The sequence below is a fragment of the Oncorhynchus clarkii genome, chromosome 19 (assembly GCF_045791955.1).
Source record: "Oncorhynchus clarkii lewisi isolate Uvic-CL-2024 chromosome 19, UVic_Ocla_1.0, whole genome shotgun sequence".
Lineage (NCBI taxonomy): Eukaryota > Metazoa > Chordata > Actinopteri > Salmoniformes > Salmonidae > Oncorhynchus > Oncorhynchus clarkii.
Window position 1 is genome coordinate 40,212,216 of NC_092165.1, and position 25,462 is coordinate 40,237,677.

Here is a 25,462-nt window from a genome sequence, read left to right on the forward strand (position 1 = left end):
AGACCTCTTGACTTTTTCCACATTTTGTTAGGTTACAGCTTTTTTCAAAAAATTATTTCAAAAAATATTCCTCATCAATGCATACCCCATAATGACAAAGTCGAAACAGGTTTTTCAAAAATGTGGCAAATGTATTAAAAATGAATAACTGAAATATCACATTTACAAAAGTATTGGAATGCATTTCAATTAACAGGTGTGCCTTAATTTGTGGAATTTATTTCCTTCTTAATTGAGACAATCAGTTGTGTTGTGACAAGGTAGGAAGGTATACAGAAGATAGCCCTGATTGGTAAAATACCAAGTCCATATTATGTCAAGAACAGCTCAAATAAGTAAAGAGAAATTACAGTCCACCATTACTTTAAGACATGAAGGTCAGTCAATGAGGAAAATGTAAAGAACTTTGAAAATCTCTTCAAGTGCAGTCGCAAAAACCATCAAGTGCTATGATGGAACTAGCTCTCATGACGATTGCCACAGGAAAGGAAGACCCAGAGTTACCTCTGCTGCAGAGGATATGTTCATTAGAGTTAACGGCACATCAGATTGCAGCACAAATAATTGCTTCACAGAGTTCAAGTAATGGACACATCTCAACATCAACTGTTCAGAGAAGACTGCGTGAATCAGGCCGTCGTGGTCAAATTGCTGCAAAGAAACCACTACCAAAGGACACCAATAAGAGGCTTGCTTGGGCCAAGCAATGGAAATTAGACCGGTGTAAATCTGTCCTTTGGTCTGATGAGTCCAAATTTGAAATTTTGGTTCCAACCGCTGTGTTTTAGTGAGACGCAGATTAGGTGAACGGATGATCCCCGCCTGTGTGGTTCCCACCATGAAGCATGGCGGAGGAGGTGTGATGTGTGGGGGTGCTTTGCTGGTGATACTGTTGGTGATTTATTATGAATTCAAGGCACACTTAACAAGCATGGCTACCACAGCCTTCTGCAGCGATACGCCGTCCGATCTGGTTTGTGCATAGTGGAAGTATCATTTGTTTTTAAACAGGACAATGACCAAAAACACACCTCCAGGCTGTGTAAGGGCTATTTGACCAAGAAGGAGACTGATGTAGTGCTGCATCAGATGACGTGGCCTCCACAATCACCTGACCTCAACCAAATTGGGATGGTTTGGGATGAGTTGGAGCAAATAGTGAAGGAAATGAAGCCAGCAAGTGCTCAGCATGTGTGGGAACTCCTTCAAGACTGTTGGAAAAGCATTCCTCATTAAGCTGGTTGAGAGAATGCCAAGAGTATGCAAAGTTGTCATCAAGGAAAAGGGTGATTACTTTGAAGACTCGAAAATATTAAATATTTAATACTTTTTTGGTTATTTCATAGTTTTGATGTCTTCACTATTATTCTACAAAATAGAAAATAGTAAGAATCAAGAAAAAATCCCTTGAATTAGTAGGTGTGTCCAAACTTTTGACTGGTACTGTATGTATATATATATATATCATGCCATCATGCCAACATCCATCCAGTGTTTATTTACCAATGACTGGTAAAAGTGCTTGATTTGATTTGAGGAGAGAGGTAACCACTTGTGTCATTCAAGTGCTGTAGAAAGAGACACTATACTAGCCTGCTACAGGCTACAGAGACCTAAAGTGGAACACTCCCTTCATTACTTGTCCGATGGATGGCCCAGTCTTAATGGAACTGGCAGGGCATGATGTTTGTTCCGGAGCACAGTCCCAAGGGCATAAAAGTTCCCCCTTGTTTCCCACGGAGACTGACACACAATTCACAATGCTCAGGTAGTGTATCAAGCTGAGCAGCCGGCCAACAACTGTCCTCCATCCCAGTTCATCCAGCAGCAGTTTCAATCCTCACACAGCCTTTTCAATAGGCTTTGTCCCACCGCAGAAAGCTCTTTAAACTCTTACCTGGACCCACGCCAGCTCTCTCATTACCAGCATATTGTTGTTCTGAGAGGTGATTGCTAGTTACAGCTAAACAAGGGGTTGCCTTCACAGTGTTCTGTAGTTACAGTATTAAACACTCATATACTGTGTAGAGTATAGTCCATTAACCAAGTTTTCAGCACAATGTAACAATAAGTTATGGATTGCGTGCAGCTGTGGTTTTTCGTTGAAAGAAAGAATTGTCCGTTTTATGTTTTTGCGAAGAACAGAGAGAGGGGGGAGGGAGGAAGAGAGGAAGAAAACAGAGAAGGGGAAGATCTGTTAATTTGATAGGTGGTAATGAATCTCTGTAATGGCCAAAGCTTTTAGCGGCTGATCAGATTAAGCCAGTCCACAATTGCCACCATTTTTTTGTTGAGAAATGAGACACCATAGGGACATGTGCAGTACCTATCTAAGAATGTTGCTATCTGTCCCATGGCAGCGTACACATTAGTATACACACACACAAATATACTCAAAAGTGAAAGAACGTTCATTTCATTTGGGATGTCTAAACATCAGTGCATTTATTGAGGTATAAGAGCATTTTATCTTATTTCACTTAAAGGGACATTTCACAATTGTTCAACCAACTTCTTATTGATCTCCAGCACCACCCCAACATCAACATATGTGACAATGGTGCGTTTCTATGTTTTGTAGTAAAACATATACACTGAGTATACAAAACATTAAGACCACCTGCTCTTTCCATGACAAAGACTGACCAGGTGAATTCAGGTGAAAGCTATTATCCCTTATTGATGTCTCTTGTTAAATCCACTTCAATCAGTGTAAGGGAAGGGGAGGAGACAGGTTAAAGAAGGATTTTTAAGCCTTGAGACAATTTACATGGATTTTGTACATGTGCCATTCAGAGGGTGAATGTGCTGTTGAACAGGGTATGGTAGTAGGTGCCAGGCGCACCGGTTTGTGTCAAGAACTGCAACACTGCTGGGTTTATCACACTCAACAGTTTCCCATGTGTGTATCAAGAATGGTCCACCACCCAAGGGACATCTAGCCAACTTGACACAACTGTGGGAAGCATTGGAATCAACATGGGCCAGCATCCCTGTGGAACGCTTTCGACACCTTGTAGAGGTCCATGCCACAAAGCATTGAGGCTGTTCTGTGGGCAAAGGTGGTATATTCAGTGTAAGTGTTTCCAATGACATCATCAGTGTGCATTGTGTGATTTTAACCAATTATGAGAAGGTTTTTCCTACTAATTGTCTACTAATTGGTTGATGATGTCATTGGAAACACTTATCTTCCTCTGTCTTTTTTACTACAAAACATAAAAACACACCATTTTCTTATATGTTGATGTTGCAGTGGAGCTGGAGATGTTGAGAAGTTGAAAATGTTAGAAATTTCCCTTTAAATGGTGCAAACAGTTTAGATTTCTGTAACCAAAATAATTCACATTTTTATATTAAAATGATACGAGGAGTTGTCCTCTCATTGTCCCCTCTCTGTCTTGTAGAACTGTAGCTCTCATGTCAGGAGGGCGGTTGTCACCTGCTTCTCAGCTGGCTGCTGTGGGCGCCATGGCAACCGGCCCGTCCGCTACTGCAAGCGTTGCCATGTCAACCACCACAGCAGCGAGACGGGGGCTGCGGCGGAGACCCATCTCTACCAAACCTCTCCCCCTCCCATCAACACCCGCGAGTGTGGGGCAGAGGAGTTGGTGTGCACTGTGGAGGCTGTTATCAGGTGAACATCACAGACAACACAGGCAAACAACCGTATGCTTCACAATTGCACTGAATTCAACCAGTTATCTACCTCTCTATCACTATCTATCTATCTTCCTCTGTCTTTCTGTCTGTCTCATTCTTGATTTCCCCCTCTCTCCATCCATCTATCAACATCAGCCTACTGAAGGAGGCAGAGATCCACGCGGAGCTGCGTGAGTTTGAGCTGAACAGGCGTCGTCAGATGGGCCTCTCTGCCTCTCACCACTCCCTTGACAACATCGACTTCGATAACAAAGAGGACGACCAGCACGACCAGAGGCTCCTCAGTCAGTTTGGCATCTGGTTCCTGGTGCGTGGCTCGCTGGTCTATCACTCACTATCGCAGTAGTGAGATTAGGATGTTGACACACCTGTCTGGGCTCTTATTACCAGCCCGGGCTGTACTCTCTTCATAGTGCAACATTATATGCTTTAACCGTATCTCTCTCCAATCTTGGAAGCCCCTGATTGACCATGATACCCTACATCCTTTCCCCCATCCCTGTAGGTGAGCCTGTGCACCCCCAGTGAGAACACGCCCACAGAGAGCCTGGCGCGGCTGGTGAGCATGGTGTTCCAGTGGTTCCACTCCACAGCCTACATGATGGACGATGAGGTGGGCTCCCTGGTGGAGAAGCTCAAGCCACAGTTTGTCACCAAGTGGCTGAAGACCGTGTGTGACGTGCGATTCGATGTCATGGTGATGTGCCTGCTGCCCAAGCCTGTGGAGTTTGCCAGAGTGAGGAGGAGCGGGGGAGGGGTGGAGGAAGAGAGGTGCTGGAGGGTCAAGGTGGTTGAGCTGCAGGGGGTGATCGTGAGGGGTTTTAGGGTGTAATGGTGGGTGTAGGGTAGTATGAGGTTAGGACTGTTTTTCTAGAGGCAATGCACATTGTAGGGACAGCAAGTGATGGTTGTGTTCCTTGGTGAATACCCTCCATGGTTATACCTGACCTGTGTATGTGTCTATGCACCCATATCCCCAGGTGGGGGGTTACTGGGATAAGTCTTGCAACATGGTGACCCAGCTAAAAGAGGGGCTGAACAGGATCCTGAGCCTGATCCCCTACAACGTGATCAGCCAGCCGCTGTGGGAGTGCTTCATGCCAGAATGGCTGGAGGCCATTCGCACTGAGGTGCCTGACCAGCAGCTCAAGGAGTTCAGAGAGGTGCTCAGGTACTGTATACTGAACTTCCTCCAAGTCGCCCAGTTCACTGTACTACCTCCTCTACGTCAATGGGTTCCTATGGTTACTGTTGACGCAGAAATCATTTTCTCTCTCATGAGAAAGTTTGAATGCTATGGGAAACACACAGTCATGGGTAGACAGTGAAAACAGACTTGCTTAGTTTCCATTGTTACACCTGAGAGAGGCGTAATACTAAGCCTCAGCTCTAAAAGCATTTCCCCACCTCTCCCCTCTGTTCTCCCTGCAGCAAGATGTTTGACATTGAGCTGTGCCCTCTGCCCTTCTCCATGGAGGAGATGTTTGGGTTCATTAGCTGCAGGTTCTCAGGCTACCCAGCCTCTGTGCAGGAGCAGGCTCTGCTCTGGCTGCATGTGAGTATAAGGCCTGTGGCTTTTTACGAGTGTCCATTTCATATTGAGTGGTTAATTTCATGTGTGAAATGGACAGGTTGTCATGATGTGTGAGTGCCTGGGCAGGGGCTTTACTGAATATCGAACTGGGTCACACGGCTAGCATGAGACCAGAGTTCTGAGGGGGAGAGAGGAGGGATTTTGCTTTTGATTCCATATGCACTCACAGCCTGCTGTCCTATTTATACGTGGATGGATTTTCACGTTTTCTGTCATGACTGTGATTACAGACACCAAAGTAATTCAATCTGACTATATAGGTCACACTCAAAGCAGCACTACAGGAGTATGTGTACTACATTCTAGTGTCTTGTCTTTTGCCTCTCTTAACATCTGTTTGTTTGTGTGTTTCATATGTGCGTGTGTAAACCTGTTTTTGTCATTAATGTGTCTTGTGGGTGCGTATGAGTTTGGTCTGCATCTTTGTGTGTGTGTGTTTATCTGTTGGTGTGTTTGTTTGTATGTGTCTGGATGGACCCAGGTGTTGTCAGAGCTGGACATTGTAGTGCCTCTGCAGCTGTTGGTCGGGATGTTCTCTGATGGGGTGAACTCTGTGAAGGAACTGGCCAATCAGAGGAAGGCTCACGTCTCAAATCTAACTGGGGAAAATACTGAGGCTCGGAGGGTGAGATGTCACTATGTCATCAACTCCCATGCAAAACAACCTCAATGCCAAAGAAAAAAGCTCTTATCGCTCATATATTTCCTTTCTATCAATGAACAGTAACAGAAGAACAAATGAGCTCAGGACAGATACAGTTTACATCCACAATAGGAAAATTCTTGTTATCTAGCTACCCTCTATTGTCAACCATCCACAGCCCGTGCGTTGTCATGGTAACTGCTGAAGTCTAAATATAGTCCTGTTTAAGGGGCTTAATTGAGTTTTACCATTGTTCAGATTTATCATTGAAAGTTAAAGCCTTCGGCTCATCTATCGACAGTATATTTCTACACCTGAACACACCTTGATAACTTGGGAGGGTAATTCTAAGGATAGTACAAATATGAAACAATTACACATTTGTGTGTGTGTGTGGGTGCGTGATGTTCCTAGGAAAGCGTGGTTTCAGAACCAGGCCGTCTTGGGCAGCACAACACCCTGAGCCCATTCCCCAGTCCGTTCCGGAGCCCATTCCGGAGCCCCCTGCACTGCAGTCCCTTTAAGAACCTAGGCCATGCTACAGGACACTGTGCCCTGGACCTGGACTGTGACGATGATGACATGAACCTGAGCTGCTTCATCCTCATGTTTGACCTCATCCTCAAACAGGTGGCCAAATCTTTGAGCATGAATGTGCCTTTTGTTTGTGTGCTGAATGGGTGTGTTTGTTTGCATGTGAGCAAGGAAGTGTGTGCTGTATAATAATATATTATTTTGAAGCTCGGAAGGCACATTCCAGACATGGGTTCAGTTATACAGTACTGTTTGCTGCATTTTACAATGCCTCATTGAATATGTCACAGCCACCAAGTTGAATTCCGTCCCACTTTCTATTGGGTTCTCCTGTTCAACCTGTTGTGTTGGTTCCTTGTCCAGATGGAGCTCCAAGATGATGGCGTGATTCTGGTTCTGGAAAGCAGCCTGGGGAAAGACATCGTGGGCATCATCAACAATGTCTTCCAGGCCCCGTGGGGGGGCTCCCACACCTGTCAGAAGGATGAGAAGGCCCTGGAGTGCAGCCTGTGCCAGTCTAGCATCTTATGCTACCAGCTGGGCTGTGAGCTCCTGGAGAGACTCACCCCCAGGGAGGAGATACATCTGGTGGTGAGACACACATGCACACACACTCCTGTATAAACAACATGAAGGATGTCCTGAAGCGTCCTAATTGTTTTTCAGTGGTTGGTAATTCTTACTGCATTTGGTTGTCAATAGACATGATTGTGTCTTCCCTATAGGAGCCAACAGATGGCTTGGAGGACACATTGCTGTTGCCTCAAGTGTTTGGACCTGAAAAAGGGACAAAGGGAGGGGCAGAGGAAGGGGACCACCCTACCAGCACACACACTGACAACCCTACCTATCAAAGTGACTCTCCTGACAACCCATGTATGTATCCATGGTGACCTAAGGCTTGGGTTGGAAGGGTTTTAAAATGAGCACAGAATGTCTCAATGCATTGATATAGATCTGACGAAACACAAGCAGAGCAATGCTCAGTTGTGTCGGTGTAAACACCTCATTATTATAAAAATGTAATCCCAAATGTATCGTTTGACCTGAAGCCAACGAATGTGAAAAATATGAAATGAACACTTCTCTGTAACAGTTCAGAGGCAGTGTGCAACATGAAAAGGAAACACTGCATAGTTTCTCCTTTGCTAGGCAGTGTTAGGCTTTGTTTTATATCAAAGCTTTCTGTTCTACAGCAATGAAGAATAATCCCGACAAGACGTTTTCCTACCAGCAGCTCCCTGTGTCTCTCAAGCTAATATACACCATTCTGCAGGTACCTGCTAGTCCACCTGTATCTAGTGTTAAAGTATCTTGTAATGTACAGATATAAACTGTCTAAATAATAGATGCCTCATCAAAGAAAATAATCCCCTCATTAGAAAAGATTGAGTGAGGAAATGAACTCTACCTTCTGTTCATCAATGTAGGAAATGTCCACGTTTGAGGAGCCTAATATCCTGTTCAACATGCTGAACTGTCTGAAGATCCTGTGTCTCCACGGAGAGTGTCTGTACCTGGCCCGTAAGGACCACCCCCAGTTCCTGGCCTACATCCAGGAAAAGATGCTCATTCCCAGGTCATCACAGTCACCATCACCGCATGGGGCCCCTCCTGCAGTTTCACACATAGCTTGTTGGTTTTCTACAGATATCTTTGCGAGTACTTTCTTTAAACATGACTTGAGCCATGAGATGTAGCTACATGTAGCAACTGAAATTGTCGATCATCATCTTAATGAAAGTTGTACTGGATCATCAAACATGTGAAGAGCAGCCAGATGTGTGTGTGCGTCTAATGTGATACCTGTATGTTCTAGACTGTGGACCATGCTGAAGTCCGAGTTCTGCCAGCTGGCCTCCCTGGCCGTGCCCCAGCTCCTGCATGCCCTCTCCCTCTCCCATGGAGCAGACATCTTCTGGAACCTGGTGGACAGCAATTTCAACAGCAAGGACTGGAAGATACGCTTTGAAGCAGGTGAATGATATAGGAGGCTTCACTGTACGTGTGTGTGTCTCTCTGTGTGTGTGTGTGTGTGTTTACGTACAGTACCAGTCAAAAGTTTGGACACAGCTGCTCATTGTAGAATAATAGTGAAGACATCAAAACTATGAAATAACATATATGGAATCATGTAGTAACCAAATAATTGTTACATTTGATTTGAAGGCCTCCCGGATGGCGCAATGGTTAAGGGCGCTGTACTGCAGTGCCAGCTGTGCCACCAGAGACTCTGGGTTCGCGCCCAGGCTCTGTCGTAACCGGCCGTGACCGGGGCGTCCATGGGGCGACGCACAATTGGCCTAGTGTTGTCCGGGTTAGGGAGGGTTTGGCCAGTAGGGATATCCTTGTCTCATTGTGCACCAGCGACTCCTGTGGCGGTCCGGGCACAGTGCGCGCTAACCAAGGTTGCCAGGTGCACAGTGTTTCCTCCGACACATTGGTGCGGCTGGCTTCCGGATTGGATGCGCGCTGTGTTAAGAAGCAGTGCGGCTTGGTTGGGCTGTGTATTGGAGGACGCATGACTTTCAACCTTCGTCTCTCCCGAGCCCGTATGGGAGTTGTAGCGATAAGACAAGATAGTAGCTACTAACAATTGGATACCATGAAAAAGGGGTAAAAATATATATATATATATAAATTGATTTGAGATTTTTCAAAGTAGCCACCCTTTGAACACCCCTTGATGACAGCTTTGCACATTCTCTTACATTTCAATTAACAGGTGTGCCTTGTTAAAAGTTATTTTGTGGAATTTCTTTCCTTCTTAATGCATTTGAGCCAATCAGTTGTGTTGTGACAAGGTATTGGTGGTATACAGAAGATAGCCCTATTTGGTAAAAGACCAAGTCCATATTATAGCAAGAACAGCTCAAATAAGCAAAGAGAAACAACAGTCCATCATTACTTTAAGACATGAAGGTCAGTCAATCCAGAAATGGTCAAGAACTTTGAAAGTTTCTTCAAGTGCAGTCGCAAAAACCATCAAGAGCTATGATGAAGCTGGCTCTCATGAGGAACGCCACAGGAAAGGAAGACCAAGAGTTACCTCTGCTGCAGATCATTAGTTCATTAGAGTTAGCTACACCTCAGATTGCAGCCTAAATAAATGCTTCACATAGTTCAAGTAACAGACACATCTCAACATCAACTGTTCAGAAGAGACTGCGTGAATCAGGCCTTCGTGTTCGAAATGCTGTAAAGAAACCACTACTAACGGACACCAATAAGAAGAAGAGATTTGCTTGGGCCAAGAAACACATGCAATGGACATTAGACCGGTGGAAATCTGTCCTCTGGTCTGATGAGTCCAAATTTGAGTATTTCGGTTCCAACCGCTGTGTCTTTGTGAGACGCAGAGTAGGTGAATGGATGATCACATGTGTGGTTACCACTATGAAGCACGGAGGAGGAGCTGTGATGGTGTGGGGGTGTTTTGCTGGTGACACTATCCATGATTTATTTAGAATTCAATGCACACTTAACCAGCATTGTTACCACAGCATTCTACAGCGATACCCCAACCCATCTGGTTATGCTTAGTGGGACTATCATTTGTTCTCAACAGTACACTGACCCAAAATACACATCCAAGTTGTGTAAGGGCAATTTGACCAAGAAGGAGAGTGATGGAGTTCTGCATCAGATGACCTGGCCTCCGCAATCACCCAACCTCAACCCAATTGAGGGTTTAGGATGAGTTGGACCGCAGAGTGAAGGAAAAGCATCCAACAAGTGCTCAGCATATGTGGGAACTGCTTCAAGACTGTTACGTTTCGCTGGTTGAGAGAATGCCAAGAGTGTGCAAGGCAAAGAAATATTTTGTTTAACACTTTTTTTGTTACTACATGATTCCATATGTGTTATTTCATAGTTTTGATGTCTTCACTATTATTCTACAATGTAGAAAATAGTATAAATAAAGAAACTCTTGAATGAGTAGGTGTGTCCAAACTTTTGACTGGTACTGTATATATTTGAAGTTAGATCCAAATGTTTTATTGTGGCATTGTCACAGAGCACCGCAGAGCACCAATTAGTATATAATATAATAATATCAGTATGCTACATTCACATTTAATTGAACATACTCTGACCATAAACATCATTAGAAGTAGATATTGATTACATAAGCAAAGGAACATTGAAAAATAACAAGAACAATTGCTAAGGGAAATTATGTGTCATGAGTACAGATCCTTATAGGATAATGATGATCATGAATTCTAATGATCTAATTTTGGCCCCATATTATCTGTACTGAAACGTATGTTGATTTACACAGAAAAGTAAATTACCAACAACAAAAAAGACACCAGTTGGGTGCCAAAGCAGTACTATGACCCACATCATAGATTATCCATTATATTGACCAGGTACTCTAGTGGCCACTCTAACAATGAAAAGAAATGTCATCAAAAAATGGAAGGCAGTCAGAAGGAGGCAGGATCAGGTGGGACCATTCTAGTCAATGAGATGGCCGATACGCGTGTGAACAACAGGCACATGGTTTCCACTAGTTACCACAGCCACTATGGCAAAATTGGCTATATCGTAAGATTTCATGAAAACAAGCATTTGCTTTTTGGTCCTAATTTAAGGTTAGGGTTAGACATAAGGTTCGCAGTGTGGTTAAGGTTAGGTCTAAAATTCAATTTGAATCAAATAAATTCTAGAAATAGGTGGGGTTTATGACTGTGTGGCTGTGGTATCTAGTGGAAACCAGGCACAACGCCGATATAATGTATTGTTTTCTCCCAGTTGTCGGGATGTCCCGAGTCCTATCTGTCCTACACTTGTAACAACCAAATCATTATGAAGCTTCTATTCCATAAAATAAGCCACACGTAGCAAATAAGCCATTACATTTTGGGGTTAACCAATTTCCAGTGTGTGGACGTATAGCACAAACATATAGTAACCCAAAGGTCACACATTCAAATCTCATCACGGACAACTTTAGCTAATTAGCAACTTTGCAACTATTTACTACTTTTTAGTTATTTTGCAACCACTTAGCATATTAGCTAACCCTTCTCCTAACCGTAACCCCAACCTTAACCCTTTAATCTAACTCCTAACCTTAACCCTAACCTTATCTCCTAACCCTAATCCCAAGCCTAGCTAACGTTAGCCACAACAAATTGGAATTTGTAACATACTGTATCATGCGTTTTGTAAATATCATAGAACTTGTAATTCGGAACATATCATACAAAATGTATAATGGACATTCATAACTGAATTACATAACATACCATACTAATTGTAACATATCATACTAATTGTGAAGTGTCCCAGATATATATTTACTATGATATACACCTTAGCGAAATACATTTAAACTCAGTGTTTCACAATTCCGGACATTTAATCCTAGTAAAAAATCTCTGCTTTATTTTAAGAATGTGAAATGTCAGAATAATAGTAGAGAATGATTTATTTCAGCTTTTATTTCTTTCATCACATTCCCAGTGGGTCAGAAGTTTACATGCACTCAATTAGTATTTGGTAGCATTGCCTTTAAATTGTTTAACTTGGGTCAAACGTTTAGGGTAGCCTTCCACAAGCTTCCCACAATAAATTGGGGGAATTTTGTCGCATTCCTCCTGACAGAGCTGGTGTAACTGAGTCAGGTTTGTAAGGCCTCCTTGCTCGCACATGCTTTTTCAGTTCTGCCCACACATTTTCTATAGGATTGAGGTCAGGGAATTGTGATGGCCACTCCAATACCTTGTCTTTGTTGTCCTTAAGCCATTTTGCCACAACTTTGGAAGTATGCTTGGGGTCATTGTCCATTTGGAAGACCAATTTGCCACCAAGCTTTAACTTCCTCAATGTCTTGAGATGTTGCTTCAATATATCCACATCATTTTCCGTAATCATGATGCCATCTATTTTGTGAAGTGCGCCAGTCCCTCCTGCAGCAAAGCACCCCCACAACATGATGCTGCCACCCCCGTGCTTCACGTTTGGGATGATGGTGTTCTTCGGCTTGCAAGCCTCCGGAGGACATTTCCCCCAAAAGTATGATCTTTGTCCCCATGTGCAGTTGCAAACCGTAGTCTGTTTTTTTATGGCGTTTTTGGAGCAGTGGCTTCTTCTTTGCTGAGCGGCCTTTCAGGTCATGTCGATATAGGACTTGTTTTACTGTGGATATAGATACTTTTGTACCTGCTTCCTCCAGCATCTTCACAAGGTCCTTTGCTGTTGTTCTGGGATTGATTTGCACTTCTCGCACCAAAGTACGTTCATCTCTAGGAGACAGAACGCGTCTCCTTCCTGAGCGGTATGACAGCTGTGTGGTCCCATGGTGTTTATACTTGCGTACTATAGTTTGTACAGATGAACGTGGTACTTTCAGGAGTTTGGAAATTGCTCCCAAGGATGAACCAGAATTGTGGAGGTCTACAATTGTTTTTCTGAGGTCTTGGCTGATTTCCTTTGATTTTCCCATGATGTCAAGCAAAGAGGCACTGAGTTTAAAGGTGGGCCTTGAAATACATCCACAGGTACACCTTTTAAAGAAGCTTTTAAAGCCATGACATAATTTTCTGGAATTTTCCAAGCTGTTTAAAGGCACAGTCAACTTAGTGTATGTAAACTTCTGACCCACTGGAATTGTGATGCAGTGAATTATAAGTGAAATAATCTGTCTGTAAACAATCATTGGTAAAATTACTTGTGTCATGCATAAAGTAGATGTCCTAACCAACTTGCCAAAACTATAGTTTGTTAACAAGAAATTTGTGGAGTGGTTGAAAAACGAGTTTTAATGACTCCAACCTAAGTGTTTGTAAACTTCCGACTTCAACTGTACATCTAGCCCCTGATTCCAGGCCTACGGTCCTAACACTGAAAAGACACACCCTATCCCCTCAGCCGTCAAATTAGTTGGACACTTTTGATGACGTATCATGACGTCTGACGAGTATACACTTGCAAGGCGAGGGAAGAAGGAATGATTTTTAATGGACCACCCTTGGCCGGAAATTCGTCACATGTTCATCCCGCGATGATTGTGGGTGCTTTATATGCGCTACAGTCAATTATGAGTGCATATCTACTTATATTAAATATATAATTATAAATATACGCCTACTGTATGATAGCTAGCAAATTAATTAGCTAACTAACGCTAGCCTGCCTAACTGGAACTTCTGAAGAAGGAAAATGTTTTATTTCTACAATTTCCAAAAGATAATCAAACAGCAACATGTTTACTTTTTACGAGACGTGTTTGTGCTGTCATGTGCATAAGTAGCACAATTTCAAAGTTATTTGCATTCGTTTTTACTTACACTTGTATGTTGACTCCTCCATTGATGTTGTTTTTTAAGTTTTTGCAGACTTTTAGCGTATGTACAATCGTCTCGAAGTGAATTTTGGGGAGTGTCAGGCCCCGGGGTGAACATAATTGTACACTCGCAAAGCCGACTAAAAATGAGGGCTGGGGGGCTTACGCTGCAAACTTCCCTTGCTTGGCTAATAATTTAGACCGTCCTCCAAGATGGCGACGGGGATTCCCCCAAGGGCATAAGGCGAGGGTAAGTGAATGAGGGTGTATCTTTTAAGTGTTTGGACTGAAGCCCAAGTCTGTTATCCCTCTGACTTTGCCTGTGGGCAGAGAGGAAGAGGCAATCTGGCTAGGATAATGCTGGCTCGCCTCCTTCTGCACAGTGCCATCTAGTGACAGACACTGTACATAGCCCATCAGCATTAGAGTGATGCTTATTTTAAGACTGTCCTTTGCAATGAAAACAATGAATAGACCAGACATTTGCTTGATTTATTATTTCCCCCCATAATGAAATTGGGGAGGATACTGTGGATCTCCATCCGTACGTTCTTTCATCACACGTGATATCTCAGACATCACTGGCCCAATTTTGAGAAACTTGGGCGAATGATGCGTCTTGCTATAGAGATCCGGAATTTACAAAATGGTGTTATTTTTATGGGGGATTGGAAATGATGCAGACATCTGCAATATTAAAGCTGATCTACACCTTATTTTTTTAAATTTTTTTTTACAAAATTGCATTATTTGTAGAGACGACATGTTTACTGATGCATTGTTTGTTATCTATGTACAAAAGTAAGGTTTACAAGAGAAAAAATTCAGATTAGATTGTAGAACGTGGTGTTCTCATTATACCTTTTACTTAGTGTTCTATCTACCTCTGTGTCATGGCGCTGAGATATTGTCTTATGCCCTGTCTGTGTTGTCATGGTAACTCCCAGTGGAGAAGGTAGCAGTGCTCTGTCGGTTCCTAGACATTGGTTCTGTGACGAAAAATCACCTGCTGAAGTACTCCCTGGCCCACGCCTTCTGCTGCTTCCTGGCCTCTGTGGAGGATGTCAACCCGGCTGTGGCCACACGCGCCAGGCTGCTGCTGGACACCATCAAGAGCCCAGCACTACAGGTGACTAACAGAGCTCTATCTAGGCCAAGATAAATACTCTTATTCAACTACCATACAACCACTTTTCTTATATCAATTGAACACGTGTATAGTCTTTTTTGTCTCGGAGGATAAATTGCTTCGCATCATGTCAGCAAATAATTCCGGATTGACAAATAACACATAAACATGTAAGTGCAGTGCTAACACTTGTGTCTCTGTCTGTATCTGTGTGTGTGTGTGTCTGTATCTGTGTGTGTCTGTGTCTGTATCTGTGTGTGCCTTTAGGGCTTGTGTCTGTGCCTGGACTTCCAGTTCGACACAGTGGTGAGGGACCGGCCCATCATCCTCAGCAAGCTGCTGATGCTGCACCACCTGAAGCAGGAGGTCCCTGCCCTCAGCTGGGAGTTCTTTGTCAACCGCTTCGAGACGCTCTCCCTGGAGGCCCAGCTCCACCTGGACTGCAACAAGGAGTTCCCTTTCCCCACCAGTACGCCCAGCTGGAGGATTCTCTCTGTTACATAGTAGAAGTTGTGCTATGACATGTTCAACACAACAAACAAAGCATGTACAGTAGGGAAATATAAACCTGTGAAATAAGAACATAACTGTTCCAGTTGATGTGTGTTATGAGGCACAGTCACAGTGATGTATGTTGTTTATCTTTCCTTCCTTGCATCTCCCTGTCAGCCATCACAGCTGTGCGCACCAACGTGGCCAACCTTAGTGATGCAGCGATGTGGAAAATCAGACGGGCGCGCTTTGCCAGGAATCGCCAGAAGAGTGTGCGTTCCCTCCGTGACAGCGTCAAGGGCCCGTCCGAGTCCAAGAGGGCCTTCTCCCTCCCAGAGACTCTGTGTAACCGTCTACGTAAGTGTCCAGTTGGTAGAGTGTCCATTGGTTGGTTAGGCTACTAGTCTGTGGGTCTCAGCTTTTGTCTGTCCCATGCTCCTACTGTTTCTCTCCTCATCCATTCATCTCTCTGTTCTGTTAGTACACCTACAAACAGTATCTGTGTTCCTGTTTGTTTTATTCAATTGTTTTCTGTGATTCGTTCTCTTGCCGGATGTAAGAGTTCTGTTTTATCTGTGATTTCCTCATTGACTCTGCACAGGATGCTGTCTGAGTTTCTGGGTGAAGGGGTTGGCTTTCGACTGTGTGTGGTTGGTAAGCTTGAGTGCTTCACATTATTCTTCATGTAAGCAAGTGGAAGCTAAATTATTAATAGAATTACTAGTCTTAGGATCCACATACGTCTTGGGGTCACTTTGTGTGAATGGTGTGAGACATTGGGATGTATAGGGTTGTCTGGAAGCTCAGACGTGTCCTTTGCTACTTCCCCAGAACATTCTCCTAAATTGTGTTCTCATGTATGGTTTTTAGCTCTAAGACTTACGAGGCAAGAGCACTCTGCCCCGACTCTGGGAGATATGATAGAGAAAGTCCTGCCAGGTAAATAACAACCCAAATCTGACTCACCTTATTACAACTGAACCAGATCAACATTCCCTTCAGCATAATCACATCATAGTGGGAGAAATAAACACCTTATGGCAATTGGTAAAGTTGATGTGCATCAGGAAACTTGAAAAAACAATGTTTGCTCTTCACTGACATTCATTGCTTTTCATCCAGAGTTCATAGATTGTGCATTCTATTTTAGTCTCAGGCAAAAACTAATTATACTGTTGGAATGGGAGAAAACGGTTACTCTTGCTATCTTGAAAGCTTTTCACATTTTCTGTTTGCGTTTGACATATGCCATGAATATGTTAGTGGTGTCCATATATGTAATCACCCTGCTGAATGTAGACCAAATGAGATGACTTTCGTACTATCTCCCTCTCTGTTCACCTGCTTCACCGTCCCTCTCCTCTCCATCCGCTCCCCTGTCTGCAGCACGCTTCCTCCCGCCCTTTAACCCTGACGCTTCAGCCCCTCTCCTAGGCCACAGCCCCTCACCGGAGGACGACTCGGTCATCAGGGACCTGCTCCCAGAGGATGCTGGGATAGATCACCAGACGGTGCACCAGCTCATCATGGTGCTGATGAAGTTCATGGCCAAAGACAAGAGCAGTGCCGAGGCAGACATCGGCAGTGCCAAGGCCTTCAACACGGTGAAGCGCCACCTGTATCTACTGCTGGGCTTTGACCAGCAGGAGGGTTGCTTCATGATCGCACCCCAGAAGATGAGGACCTCAACCTCCTTCAATGCTTTCATCGCTGGCATCGCACAGGTCAGAGAATATCAAGTAACCTTATGAATGACGGCGAGTTGACGCTGTAAAAATAGTTTGAATGATTATCCTTGAATACATTTAGAGTTGAATCCCCAGAAATATCCCTGGCTCTCATCTCCTTCAGTTGAGAGTAAGTTTAAGATGGGATTTTTTTGTCATGTTTCCCTCTATAAAGTTTAAGTTTCATGTTGCTGCTGCTGATTATGAAAATCTGTCAAGCTTCAAGAAGAACCTAGCGTGATGTGATATCTCCTGCAGGTGATGGACTACAACATTGGGCTGGGGAAGCAGCTGCTCCCCCTGGTGGTCCAGGTGTTGAAGTACTGCACATGCCCCCAGCTCAGACACTACTTCCAGCAGCCCCCGCGCTGCTCTCTCTGGGCCCTGCAGCCACACATCAGACAGATGTGGCTCAAAGCCCTGCTGGTCATCCTCTACAAGGTACACACTACCCATGTTTGGAATATAATGAAACCTTATCCACTATGTGAATGTGTTTACATTGAAAACTGTATACAGTGTGTGTATAATTGATTACCAGCACTTAAAAGTCTGGTTGTGAATAATTTTTATTGGGAACAACAGCTAATTTATTAATATTGGTGTTGCTTTCTACTCTCCTACACTCCACTCCTACCGATCCTGTGGGTGGTCCCAGTACCCCTACAGGGACATGGATGTGAGTAAAGGGGTTCTGCACCTGATCCACATCACCATCAACACCCTGAATGCCCAGTACCACAGCTGTAGACCCCATGCCACCGCCGGACCCCTCTACAGTGACAACTCCAACATCAGCCGCTATAGCGAGAAAGAGAAAGGTAGCACCAGAAAGATGATTACATTACTGGACTGGGCTTGAAATGAATCTGGAGTAAGACTTGAGAGTTTTGGATATAATGTGTGTGGGTTTTTTTTCCAGAGGAGGACAGTGTATTTGATGAGTCTGATGTCCATGACACCCCAACTGGAGCAGGCAACAAAGAGTCCCAGACCTTCTTCGCCCGTCTGAAGAGGATCGGTGGCAGCAAGTCTGTCAAGTACCAGCCAGTGGAGCTGAATGCACAGAAAAGTATAAAAATAGTTTTAAAGGATGACCTATTTTATCCAAAAAATAAATAAATTGAACTTAAATGCTTTTGCTGATATGAATTTAGCTTTTACCGATTTTTATCGCTAAGCTATCTTTTGATCCTCTCTCCGTCTGTATCAGGTGAAATCGAGCTGTCTGAGTACCGCGAGGCCAGTGCGCTACAGGACAGCATCCTGCATTGTGTGAGGGAGGAGAGTACCAGGAAGAAGCGTCTGCAGGCCATGCACAAGCAGAAGTCCTTAGACATTGCCAACACTGACTCTATCCTCTACAACCTGGACGAGCACCGACGCAAGTCCTGCATAGACCGCTGTGACCTGCAGCATGGTCTCCCCGCACCCCCCTCCTCCACCACCTCCCACACCAGGCAGAAGGGGGGCCATGGGAAGGGCTCATCAGACGGTTCCTCAGGCCGTGCGGAGGGCAGCGACCGCCAGGACCGTCGAGGATCCCGGGGGGGCCACTCAGACTGCTCCAGGCCTGTCATCCCAGAGGTGCGTCTCAGCTGCATGGGGACGTTTGAGGACAAGGCCGACCTGGACTCCCCTCTTACAGGGGGCTCATCAGCAGAGAAGGAGGACCCGGACCTCATTGACCTCTCCTCTGACTGTACTTCCATCCCAGAGAAACACTCCATCCTCTCCATGTCCGACAGCGACTCCCTGGTGTTTGAGCCCCTGCCGCCACTGAGGATCGTGGAGAGTGACGAGGAATTTGACCTCAACACAGTGATGGGCAACAGGCTGAATGGGAGTGCCAGGCCCCCAGCCTCCCCTGCCAGGCCCGCTGCCTCCCCTGCCAGCAGTAGCACCCTGCACCTGTCTCGGGTGGTGCAAGTGAGCATGGAGGACTGCTCTATGGACAAGAAGACCACAGACTCCCCAGCAAAAGAAATCCATCAACAGCGTTTACAGAGGAGGCCACGCTATGCAACCCCCACCACCTCCCTAGAGCTGCCTGACCAGCCGGAGCACCCTGGCCTGGAGAGCCCCATGACCCTCAGTTTACAACAGAAGAGGGACCTGCTGAGGAAGACCCCTGCGGTCCCTGACACCTCCCTGGATGACTTTGTGCACCCTGAGGACCTGAAGGCAGCGGTGGGTTTGGGGACCAGTCCCTCTGGTAGGACCGTCTTCCTGGACATTCCTGAAGACACAGCCGAGCCCCTCACCTCTCTGGAGGGGAACAATGATGAAGAGGAAGATTATGAAGATGATGACCTTGATGACAGCGACCTGAAACCTGATAATGATGATGATGACAATGACGAGGCAGAGTTTAAGATCCAGATAGTTCCCCGGCAACGCAAGCAGAGGAAGATAGCTGTGAGCGCCATCCAGAGAGAGTATCTGGACATCTCCTTCAACACCCTGGACAAGCTGGGTGAGCAGCCCACTGAGACAGGTAAGAGAGACCAGGGTCAGGGGAGAAAGAGAAGCCTCAGTCTAGAGGTCTCCCTCTGTATGGACCTACGGCTGCTGTATCCTTCACCTACGCTGATTTCATGCACAATATGTATTTTTGATGTGTGTGTTTCAGTGGCGACATCTCTTAAGATTTTTCTAGAATAGTAACGGAAGTGTCTGCTTAGAAGGGCCGAACCACATGAACAGACTTTAAATTGTCTAGTTGGATATCCATGCTACTTCAAATCTTCCGTCAACTGGTCACCACTGCTGTCTCCTGTCCTGTGGTGTGGCTTTGTACGTGTTTCTTCCGTTTCCCATTCCTACCCATGGTAAACACCGGAAAAACAAAACATGCTGTGAAGTGAAGTCCTAGAAGCCGATAAGTAAAAATCAATACAGCATCTTCAAATTGCTGCAACACAATGTCCATAAATAGCTGTCCATCTAAGAACAAGCAATAACATAGAATGAGAAGGCAAATTCATTTTTTTTACTAAATAGGGCATCAATAACCAATTGTAATTTCTTCACAAAATATTCATTTTAGATTGCTGTTGCACTAGGACTTGCTCTATACTTGTAGCTCTACACTACATTTGTTTTGGCGTTGGGTGTCTGCAGCATCTCATGCTCTATACAGTTGTCCACATGTGAGGTTATAAGGTGGCTGAGAGCTGAAGCAGCCACCATTGCGCCCCATCCCTCACGCACACCACCCTGGACAATCCGCCTCAGCCCCCACCCTCACAGCTGCTATCCCAGAAACAAGCAACCACTCTTCAGTATCGAGTAGGATCCAAATACTTTCTCATTGTCATCTGTTTAAATTCACCAATAAAACAGGGTGTGGTCATCACACCCAGAACATTAAAACATTTCAAACATTTGGCCTTCTTTTTTTTCAATGTGTAAAATAGTTTTTTTCATGGTTCTTTCGTTTTTCTTATCAATAGATGAGGGATTCTATCTATATTCCGACAATATATCAAATATGGAATATATGCAACTAAGCCATTTCATCTTTTTTTTTTATTTTTTTTATTTATTTTTTTTATTTTACCTCTGTGAGCGTTTTCCACTCCCCATTTTCATGACAGAGTTTGTTTTAGTAAACCAGTCATTGAAATGAAAGTGGAGATAGAGGGAAAGTACCAGGCAACTCAATCCTCTGTATGTGTGTGTGTCGCACCCCAGCTCAGTACCGTCAGGCGAAGCGGGGCTCGTTGGGAGCTCTAACCATTAGCCAGCTGATGAAGAGACAGTTGGAGCACCAGTCCAGCGCCCCTCACAACATCAGCACCTGGGAGACAGGTCAGTCACTGGCTACCTCTGGTCCACCCCTTCAGATTTGTAAATATCAAAACACCTTTTAAATACTGTAATGACTTTGTTTGACTGTGCTGATTTTCGTGTTGCTCTCTAAACAGGCCCCACCAAGACCAGCCTCCTATCTGCCCCCAGTACAGTCAGCATGTTTGTGCCCGCCCCCGAGGAGTTCATTGATGATCAGCCTACCACCATGACTGACAGGTGAGTGAACCTACCGCCAACCACCAACACTGACTGGTGTGTCATTCTGGACAGCGGATACTGTATGTATTAATGGTAATTTGTTGTTATTAATACTAATACTGTGTGGTCTCTCAGGTGTCGTGACTGTGGTGCAGTGCTAGAGGAGTATGATGAGGAGACCCTGGGCCTGGCAGTGGTGGTGCTCTCCATGTTCATCCACCTCAGCCCTGACCAGGCCGCTCCACTGCTGCTGGACATCATGCAGTCTGTGGGCAGGTCTGGCAACTACAGCAGCTCCTGCATCAACCCCCGTATACATCCCATACACAAACCTAATTGTTCAGTAAAGTTTTGGTACACTCTGTCATGTCTCTGATCTTGAATTCAGATGTTTTTCTTACAGGCTGGCGTCTAGTGCTAATTTCTCTGGGCAAGCTGAGAGGTATGACACATCACAACTAGACATACTGAATATATTCTTATTTGGTATGTGTTAAACTCAGGTGTACTGTGGATGCTGATGACTAGTTCACGCTGGCTGTATTCTTGTACACAAATGAGAGAATGGGCCAACATGAGGTGCAGACGCTCTGTGTGTGAGTTGATGTTGATGTCTCTGTTGGTGTAGCATGCTGATCCCTGGCAACGCAGCAGGTGTGGCTAAGCAGTTCCTCCGCTGTGTGTTCCACCAGCTGGCCCCCAATGGCATCCTGCCTCAGCTCTTCCAGAGCAACATCAAAGGTCTACTCAGACAAACATATAAAACACAATATGGCTCCGGGTTAAGAGCAGCATTCTGAGGGATATGGTTTGATCTTTGCTGTCAATTTCTGTGTATTTCCAGATGGAGGTTTTCTGAGAACATTGGCTTCTTCCCTGATTGATTTTAATGAACTGAGTTCTGTGGCTGCGCTGAACCAGCTGCTGGAGGTGGGACTTTTACTTGCTTAGTGTAATGATTAAAGCTCAGCACTGGACTGAAGGAACTATGCGGGTGTTTGTGTATGTCTTGAATCTCAAGCAAAATGTCCACTTTCGTCATGTATCCAGCAGGAGGAGCTCTTGTAAAAGTTGACGACACCACAGCACTGCTGTTAGGATAGCGTGATAACAAACCCAATTAAGAATGCTGCTGAAGAGTATGCCTCTGCATGGTTGTTCACCATATTCACTTATTCTCTATTAACTTGGTGTCTTCTCTTTAGCAATCTTACACTGTTACAATGTTCAAGGAATAGCACTTGTGATAGTCCACCTCAGTTCACTCCTTTGACTCATAACATCACTAGTCCAAACAACTTTTAGAATATCATTTTTAAACTAGTGAACAATTGATAATGGAACAGTTGGTAATGGCTCTATGGCAATACATATGTATTACGTAACCCTGTTGTCATTTATACCATCGTCCTCAGGGTCTGAACAACAAGAGGAGTCTACCAGCCGGGGGCACCATGCTGCACTGCCTGGAAAACATCGCCACCTTCATGGAGGCCCTGCCCATGGACTCCCCCAGCAACCTGTGGACCACCATTTGCAATCAGTTCCAGACCTTCCTCACTAAACTACCTTCTGTGCTGCCTCTGAAGGTACTGGATCTCACACTGCATGTAGGCTGCATTGACTGTGACCAATATAGAGCTAAAGCCTTATGAAGAATTGTATGATGTCTCTCTCACAGTGTCCCCTGGACTCCAGTTTGAGGATTATCATTTGTCTGTTGAAGATCCCCACCACAAGTGCAACCCGGGTGAGTCTGTCTGTGTGTGCTTTGCAACTGCGACCTGGCCAAGGTAAAGCAAAGCAGTGCGACACGAACAACACAGAGTTACACATGGAATAAACAAACATACAGTCAATGATACAACAGAAAAAGTCTATATACAGTGTGTGCAAATGAGGTAGGATAAGGGAGATAAGGCAATAAATAGGCCATAGTGGTGAAATAATTACAATATAGCAATTAAACACTGGAGTGATAGATGTGCAGAAGATGAATGTGCAAGTAGAGATGGGGTGCAAAGGAGCAAAATAAATAAATAACAGTATGGGGATGAGGTAGTTGGATGGGCTATTTACAGATGGGCTATGTACAGGTGCAGTGATCTGTGAGCTGCTCTGACAGCTGGTGCTTAAAGTTAGTGAGGGAGATATGAGTCTCCAGCTTCAGTGATTTTTGCAGTTCGTTCCAGTCATTGGCAGCAGAGAACTGGAAGGAGAGGCAGCCAAAGGAGGAATTGGCTTTGAGGGTGACCAGTGAAATATAACTGCTGGAGTGTGTGCTATGGGTGGATGCTGCTATGGTGACCAGTGATCTGAGATAAGGTGGGGCTTTACCTAGCAAAGACTTATAGATGACCTGGAGCCAGTGGGTTTGGCGACGAATATGAAGCGAGTGCCAGCCAGCGAGAGCATACAGGTCGCAGTGGTGGGTAGTATATGGGGATTGGTGAAAAAACAGATGGCACTGTGATAGACTGCATCCAATTTGCTGAGTAGAGTGTTGGAGGCTATTTTGTAAATGACAAGTCGAGGATTGGTAGGATAGTCAGTTTTACGAGGGTATGTTTGGCAGCATGAGTGAAGGATGCTTTGTTGCAAAATAGGAAGCTGATTCTAGATGTAATTTTGGATTGGAGATGCTTAATGTGAGTCTGGAAGGAGAGTTTACAGTCTAGCCAGACACCTAGCTGTAGTTGTCCGTATATTCTAAGTCAGAACCGTCCAGAGTAGTGATGATGGACGAGCGGGCAGATGTGGGCAGCGATTGGTTGAAGAGCATACATTTGGTTTTAATTGCATTTAACCTCTCCGGGATAGGCGGGACACTTGCGTCCCACCTGGCCAAAAGCCAGGGAAAATGCAGAGCGCCAAATTCAAATAAATTACTATAAAAATCTAACTTTCATTAAATCACACATGCAAGATAGAAAATTAAAGCGACACTCGTTGTGAATCCAACATGTCAGATTTCAAAAAGGCTTTTCGGCGAAAGCACAAGATGCTATTATCTGATGATAGCACAACAGTAAACAATGAGATAGTAGCATATTTCAACCCTGCAGGTGCGACACAAAACACAGAAATCAAATATAAATCATGCCTTATCTTTGACGAGCTTCTTGTGTTGGCACTCCAATATCTCCCATAAACATCACAAATATTCCTTTTGTTAGATTAATTCCGTCCATATATATCCAAAATGTCCATTTATTTGGCGCTTTTGATCCAGAAAAACACTGGTTCCAACTTGACCAACGTCACTCCAAAATATCTCAAAAGTTACCTGTAAACTTTGCCAAAATATTTCAAACTACTTTTGTAATACAACTTTAGGTATTTTTAAATGTAAATAATCGATAAAATTGAAGACGGGATGATCTGTGTTCAATACAAAAAGAAAACAAACTGACGCTACTTTTCTAGTCACGCTCCTCTTTCAAACAGTCCACTTCAAGTGACTCTCATTCAAGATGGCCGTACTTCTTCATTACACAAAGGAAAAACCTCAACCAATTTCTAAAGACTGATGACATCCAGTGGAAACGGTAGGAACTGCAAGCAAGTCCCTTTCCCAATGAAAACCTATTGAAAAGACAGTGACCTCAAAAAAACAAACAAATCTGAATGGTTTGTCCTCTGGGTTTTGCCTGCTACATAAGTTCTGTTATACTCACAGACATGATTCAAACAGTTTTAGAAACTCCAGAGTGTGTTAATATGCATATCTTATATTCTGGGGATGAGTAGCAGGCAGTTGAATTTGGGCATGCTATTCATCCAAAAGTGAAAATGCTGCCCCCTATCCCGAAGAAGTGAGCAGTTGGAGGCCACGGAAGGAGAGTTGTATGGCATTGAAGCTCACCTGGAGATTAGTTAACACAGTGTCCAAAGAAGGGCCAGATGTATGCAGAATGGTGTCGTCTGCATAGAGGTGGATCAGAGAATCACCAGCAGCAAAAGCGACATCATTGATGTTTACAGAGAAAGTTGGCCCGAGAATTTAACCCTGTGGCACCCCCATAGAGACTGCAAAAGGTCTGGACAACAGGCCCTCCGATTTGACACACTGAAGTCTGTCTGAGAAGTAGTTGGTGAACCAGGCGAGGCATTCATTTGAGAAACCAAGGCTGTTGAGTCTGTCGATAAGAATGTGGTGATTGACAGAGTCGAAAGCCTTGGCCAGGTCAATGAATACAGCTGAATAGTATTGTCTCGATTCGATGGCGGTTATGATATCGTTTAGGACCTTGAGCGTGGCTGAGGTGCACCCATGACCAGCTCGGAAACCAGATTGCATAGCGGAGAAGATACGGTGGGATTCAAAATGGTCGGTGATCTGTTTGTTAACTTGCCTTTCAAAGACCTT

General features: G+C 44.5%; 1 protein-coding gene across 1 annotated transcript in view; it reads left to right on the top strand.

The window, feature by feature from the left end:
- LOC139375184 (protein unc-79 homolog) overlaps nucleotides 1-25,462 on the top strand; it is a 50,658-nt gene that overhangs the window by 15,635 nt on the left and 9,561 nt on the right. Inside the window, exons 12-40 of the mRNA XM_071116740.1 lie at nucleotides 3,408-3,637; nucleotides 3,799-3,970; nucleotides 4,169-4,399; nucleotides 4,644-4,834; nucleotides 5,095-5,218; nucleotides 5,739-5,882; nucleotides 6,315-6,530; nucleotides 6,798-7,025; nucleotides 7,160-7,310; nucleotides 7,631-7,710; nucleotides 7,865-8,013; nucleotides 8,254-8,411; nucleotides 14,679-14,860; nucleotides 15,128-15,329; nucleotides 15,530-15,709; nucleotides 16,223-16,291; nucleotides 16,739-17,076; nucleotides 17,338-17,520; nucleotides 17,738-17,900; nucleotides 18,002-18,151; nucleotides 18,293-19,576; nucleotides 20,776-20,892; nucleotides 21,009-21,111; nucleotides 21,229-21,369; nucleotides 21,497-21,535; nucleotides 21,722-21,834; nucleotides 21,938-22,023; nucleotides 22,509-22,682; nucleotides 22,775-22,843. Of these exons, the coding sequence (XP_070972841.1) occupies nucleotides 3,408-3,637; nucleotides 3,799-3,970; nucleotides 4,169-4,399; nucleotides 4,644-4,834; nucleotides 5,095-5,218; nucleotides 5,739-5,882; nucleotides 6,315-6,530; nucleotides 6,798-7,025; nucleotides 7,160-7,310; nucleotides 7,631-7,710; nucleotides 7,865-8,013; nucleotides 8,254-8,411; nucleotides 14,679-14,860; nucleotides 15,128-15,329; nucleotides 15,530-15,709; nucleotides 16,223-16,291; nucleotides 16,739-17,076; nucleotides 17,338-17,520; nucleotides 17,738-17,900; nucleotides 18,002-18,151; nucleotides 18,293-19,576; nucleotides 20,776-20,892; nucleotides 21,009-21,111; nucleotides 21,229-21,369; nucleotides 21,497-21,535; nucleotides 21,722-21,834; nucleotides 21,938-22,023; nucleotides 22,509-22,682; nucleotides 22,775-22,843 (5,667 nt within the window). The remainder of the gene's footprint in view (nucleotides 1-3,407; nucleotides 3,638-3,798; nucleotides 3,971-4,168; nucleotides 4,400-4,643; nucleotides 4,835-5,094; nucleotides 5,219-5,738; nucleotides 5,883-6,314; nucleotides 6,531-6,797; nucleotides 7,026-7,159; nucleotides 7,311-7,630; nucleotides 7,711-7,864; nucleotides 8,014-8,253; nucleotides 8,412-14,678; nucleotides 14,861-15,127; nucleotides 15,330-15,529; nucleotides 15,710-16,222; nucleotides 16,292-16,738; nucleotides 17,077-17,337; nucleotides 17,521-17,737; nucleotides 17,901-18,001; nucleotides 18,152-18,292; nucleotides 19,577-20,775; nucleotides 20,893-21,008; nucleotides 21,112-21,228; nucleotides 21,370-21,496; nucleotides 21,536-21,721; nucleotides 21,835-21,937; nucleotides 22,024-22,508; nucleotides 22,683-22,774; nucleotides 22,844-25,462) is intronic.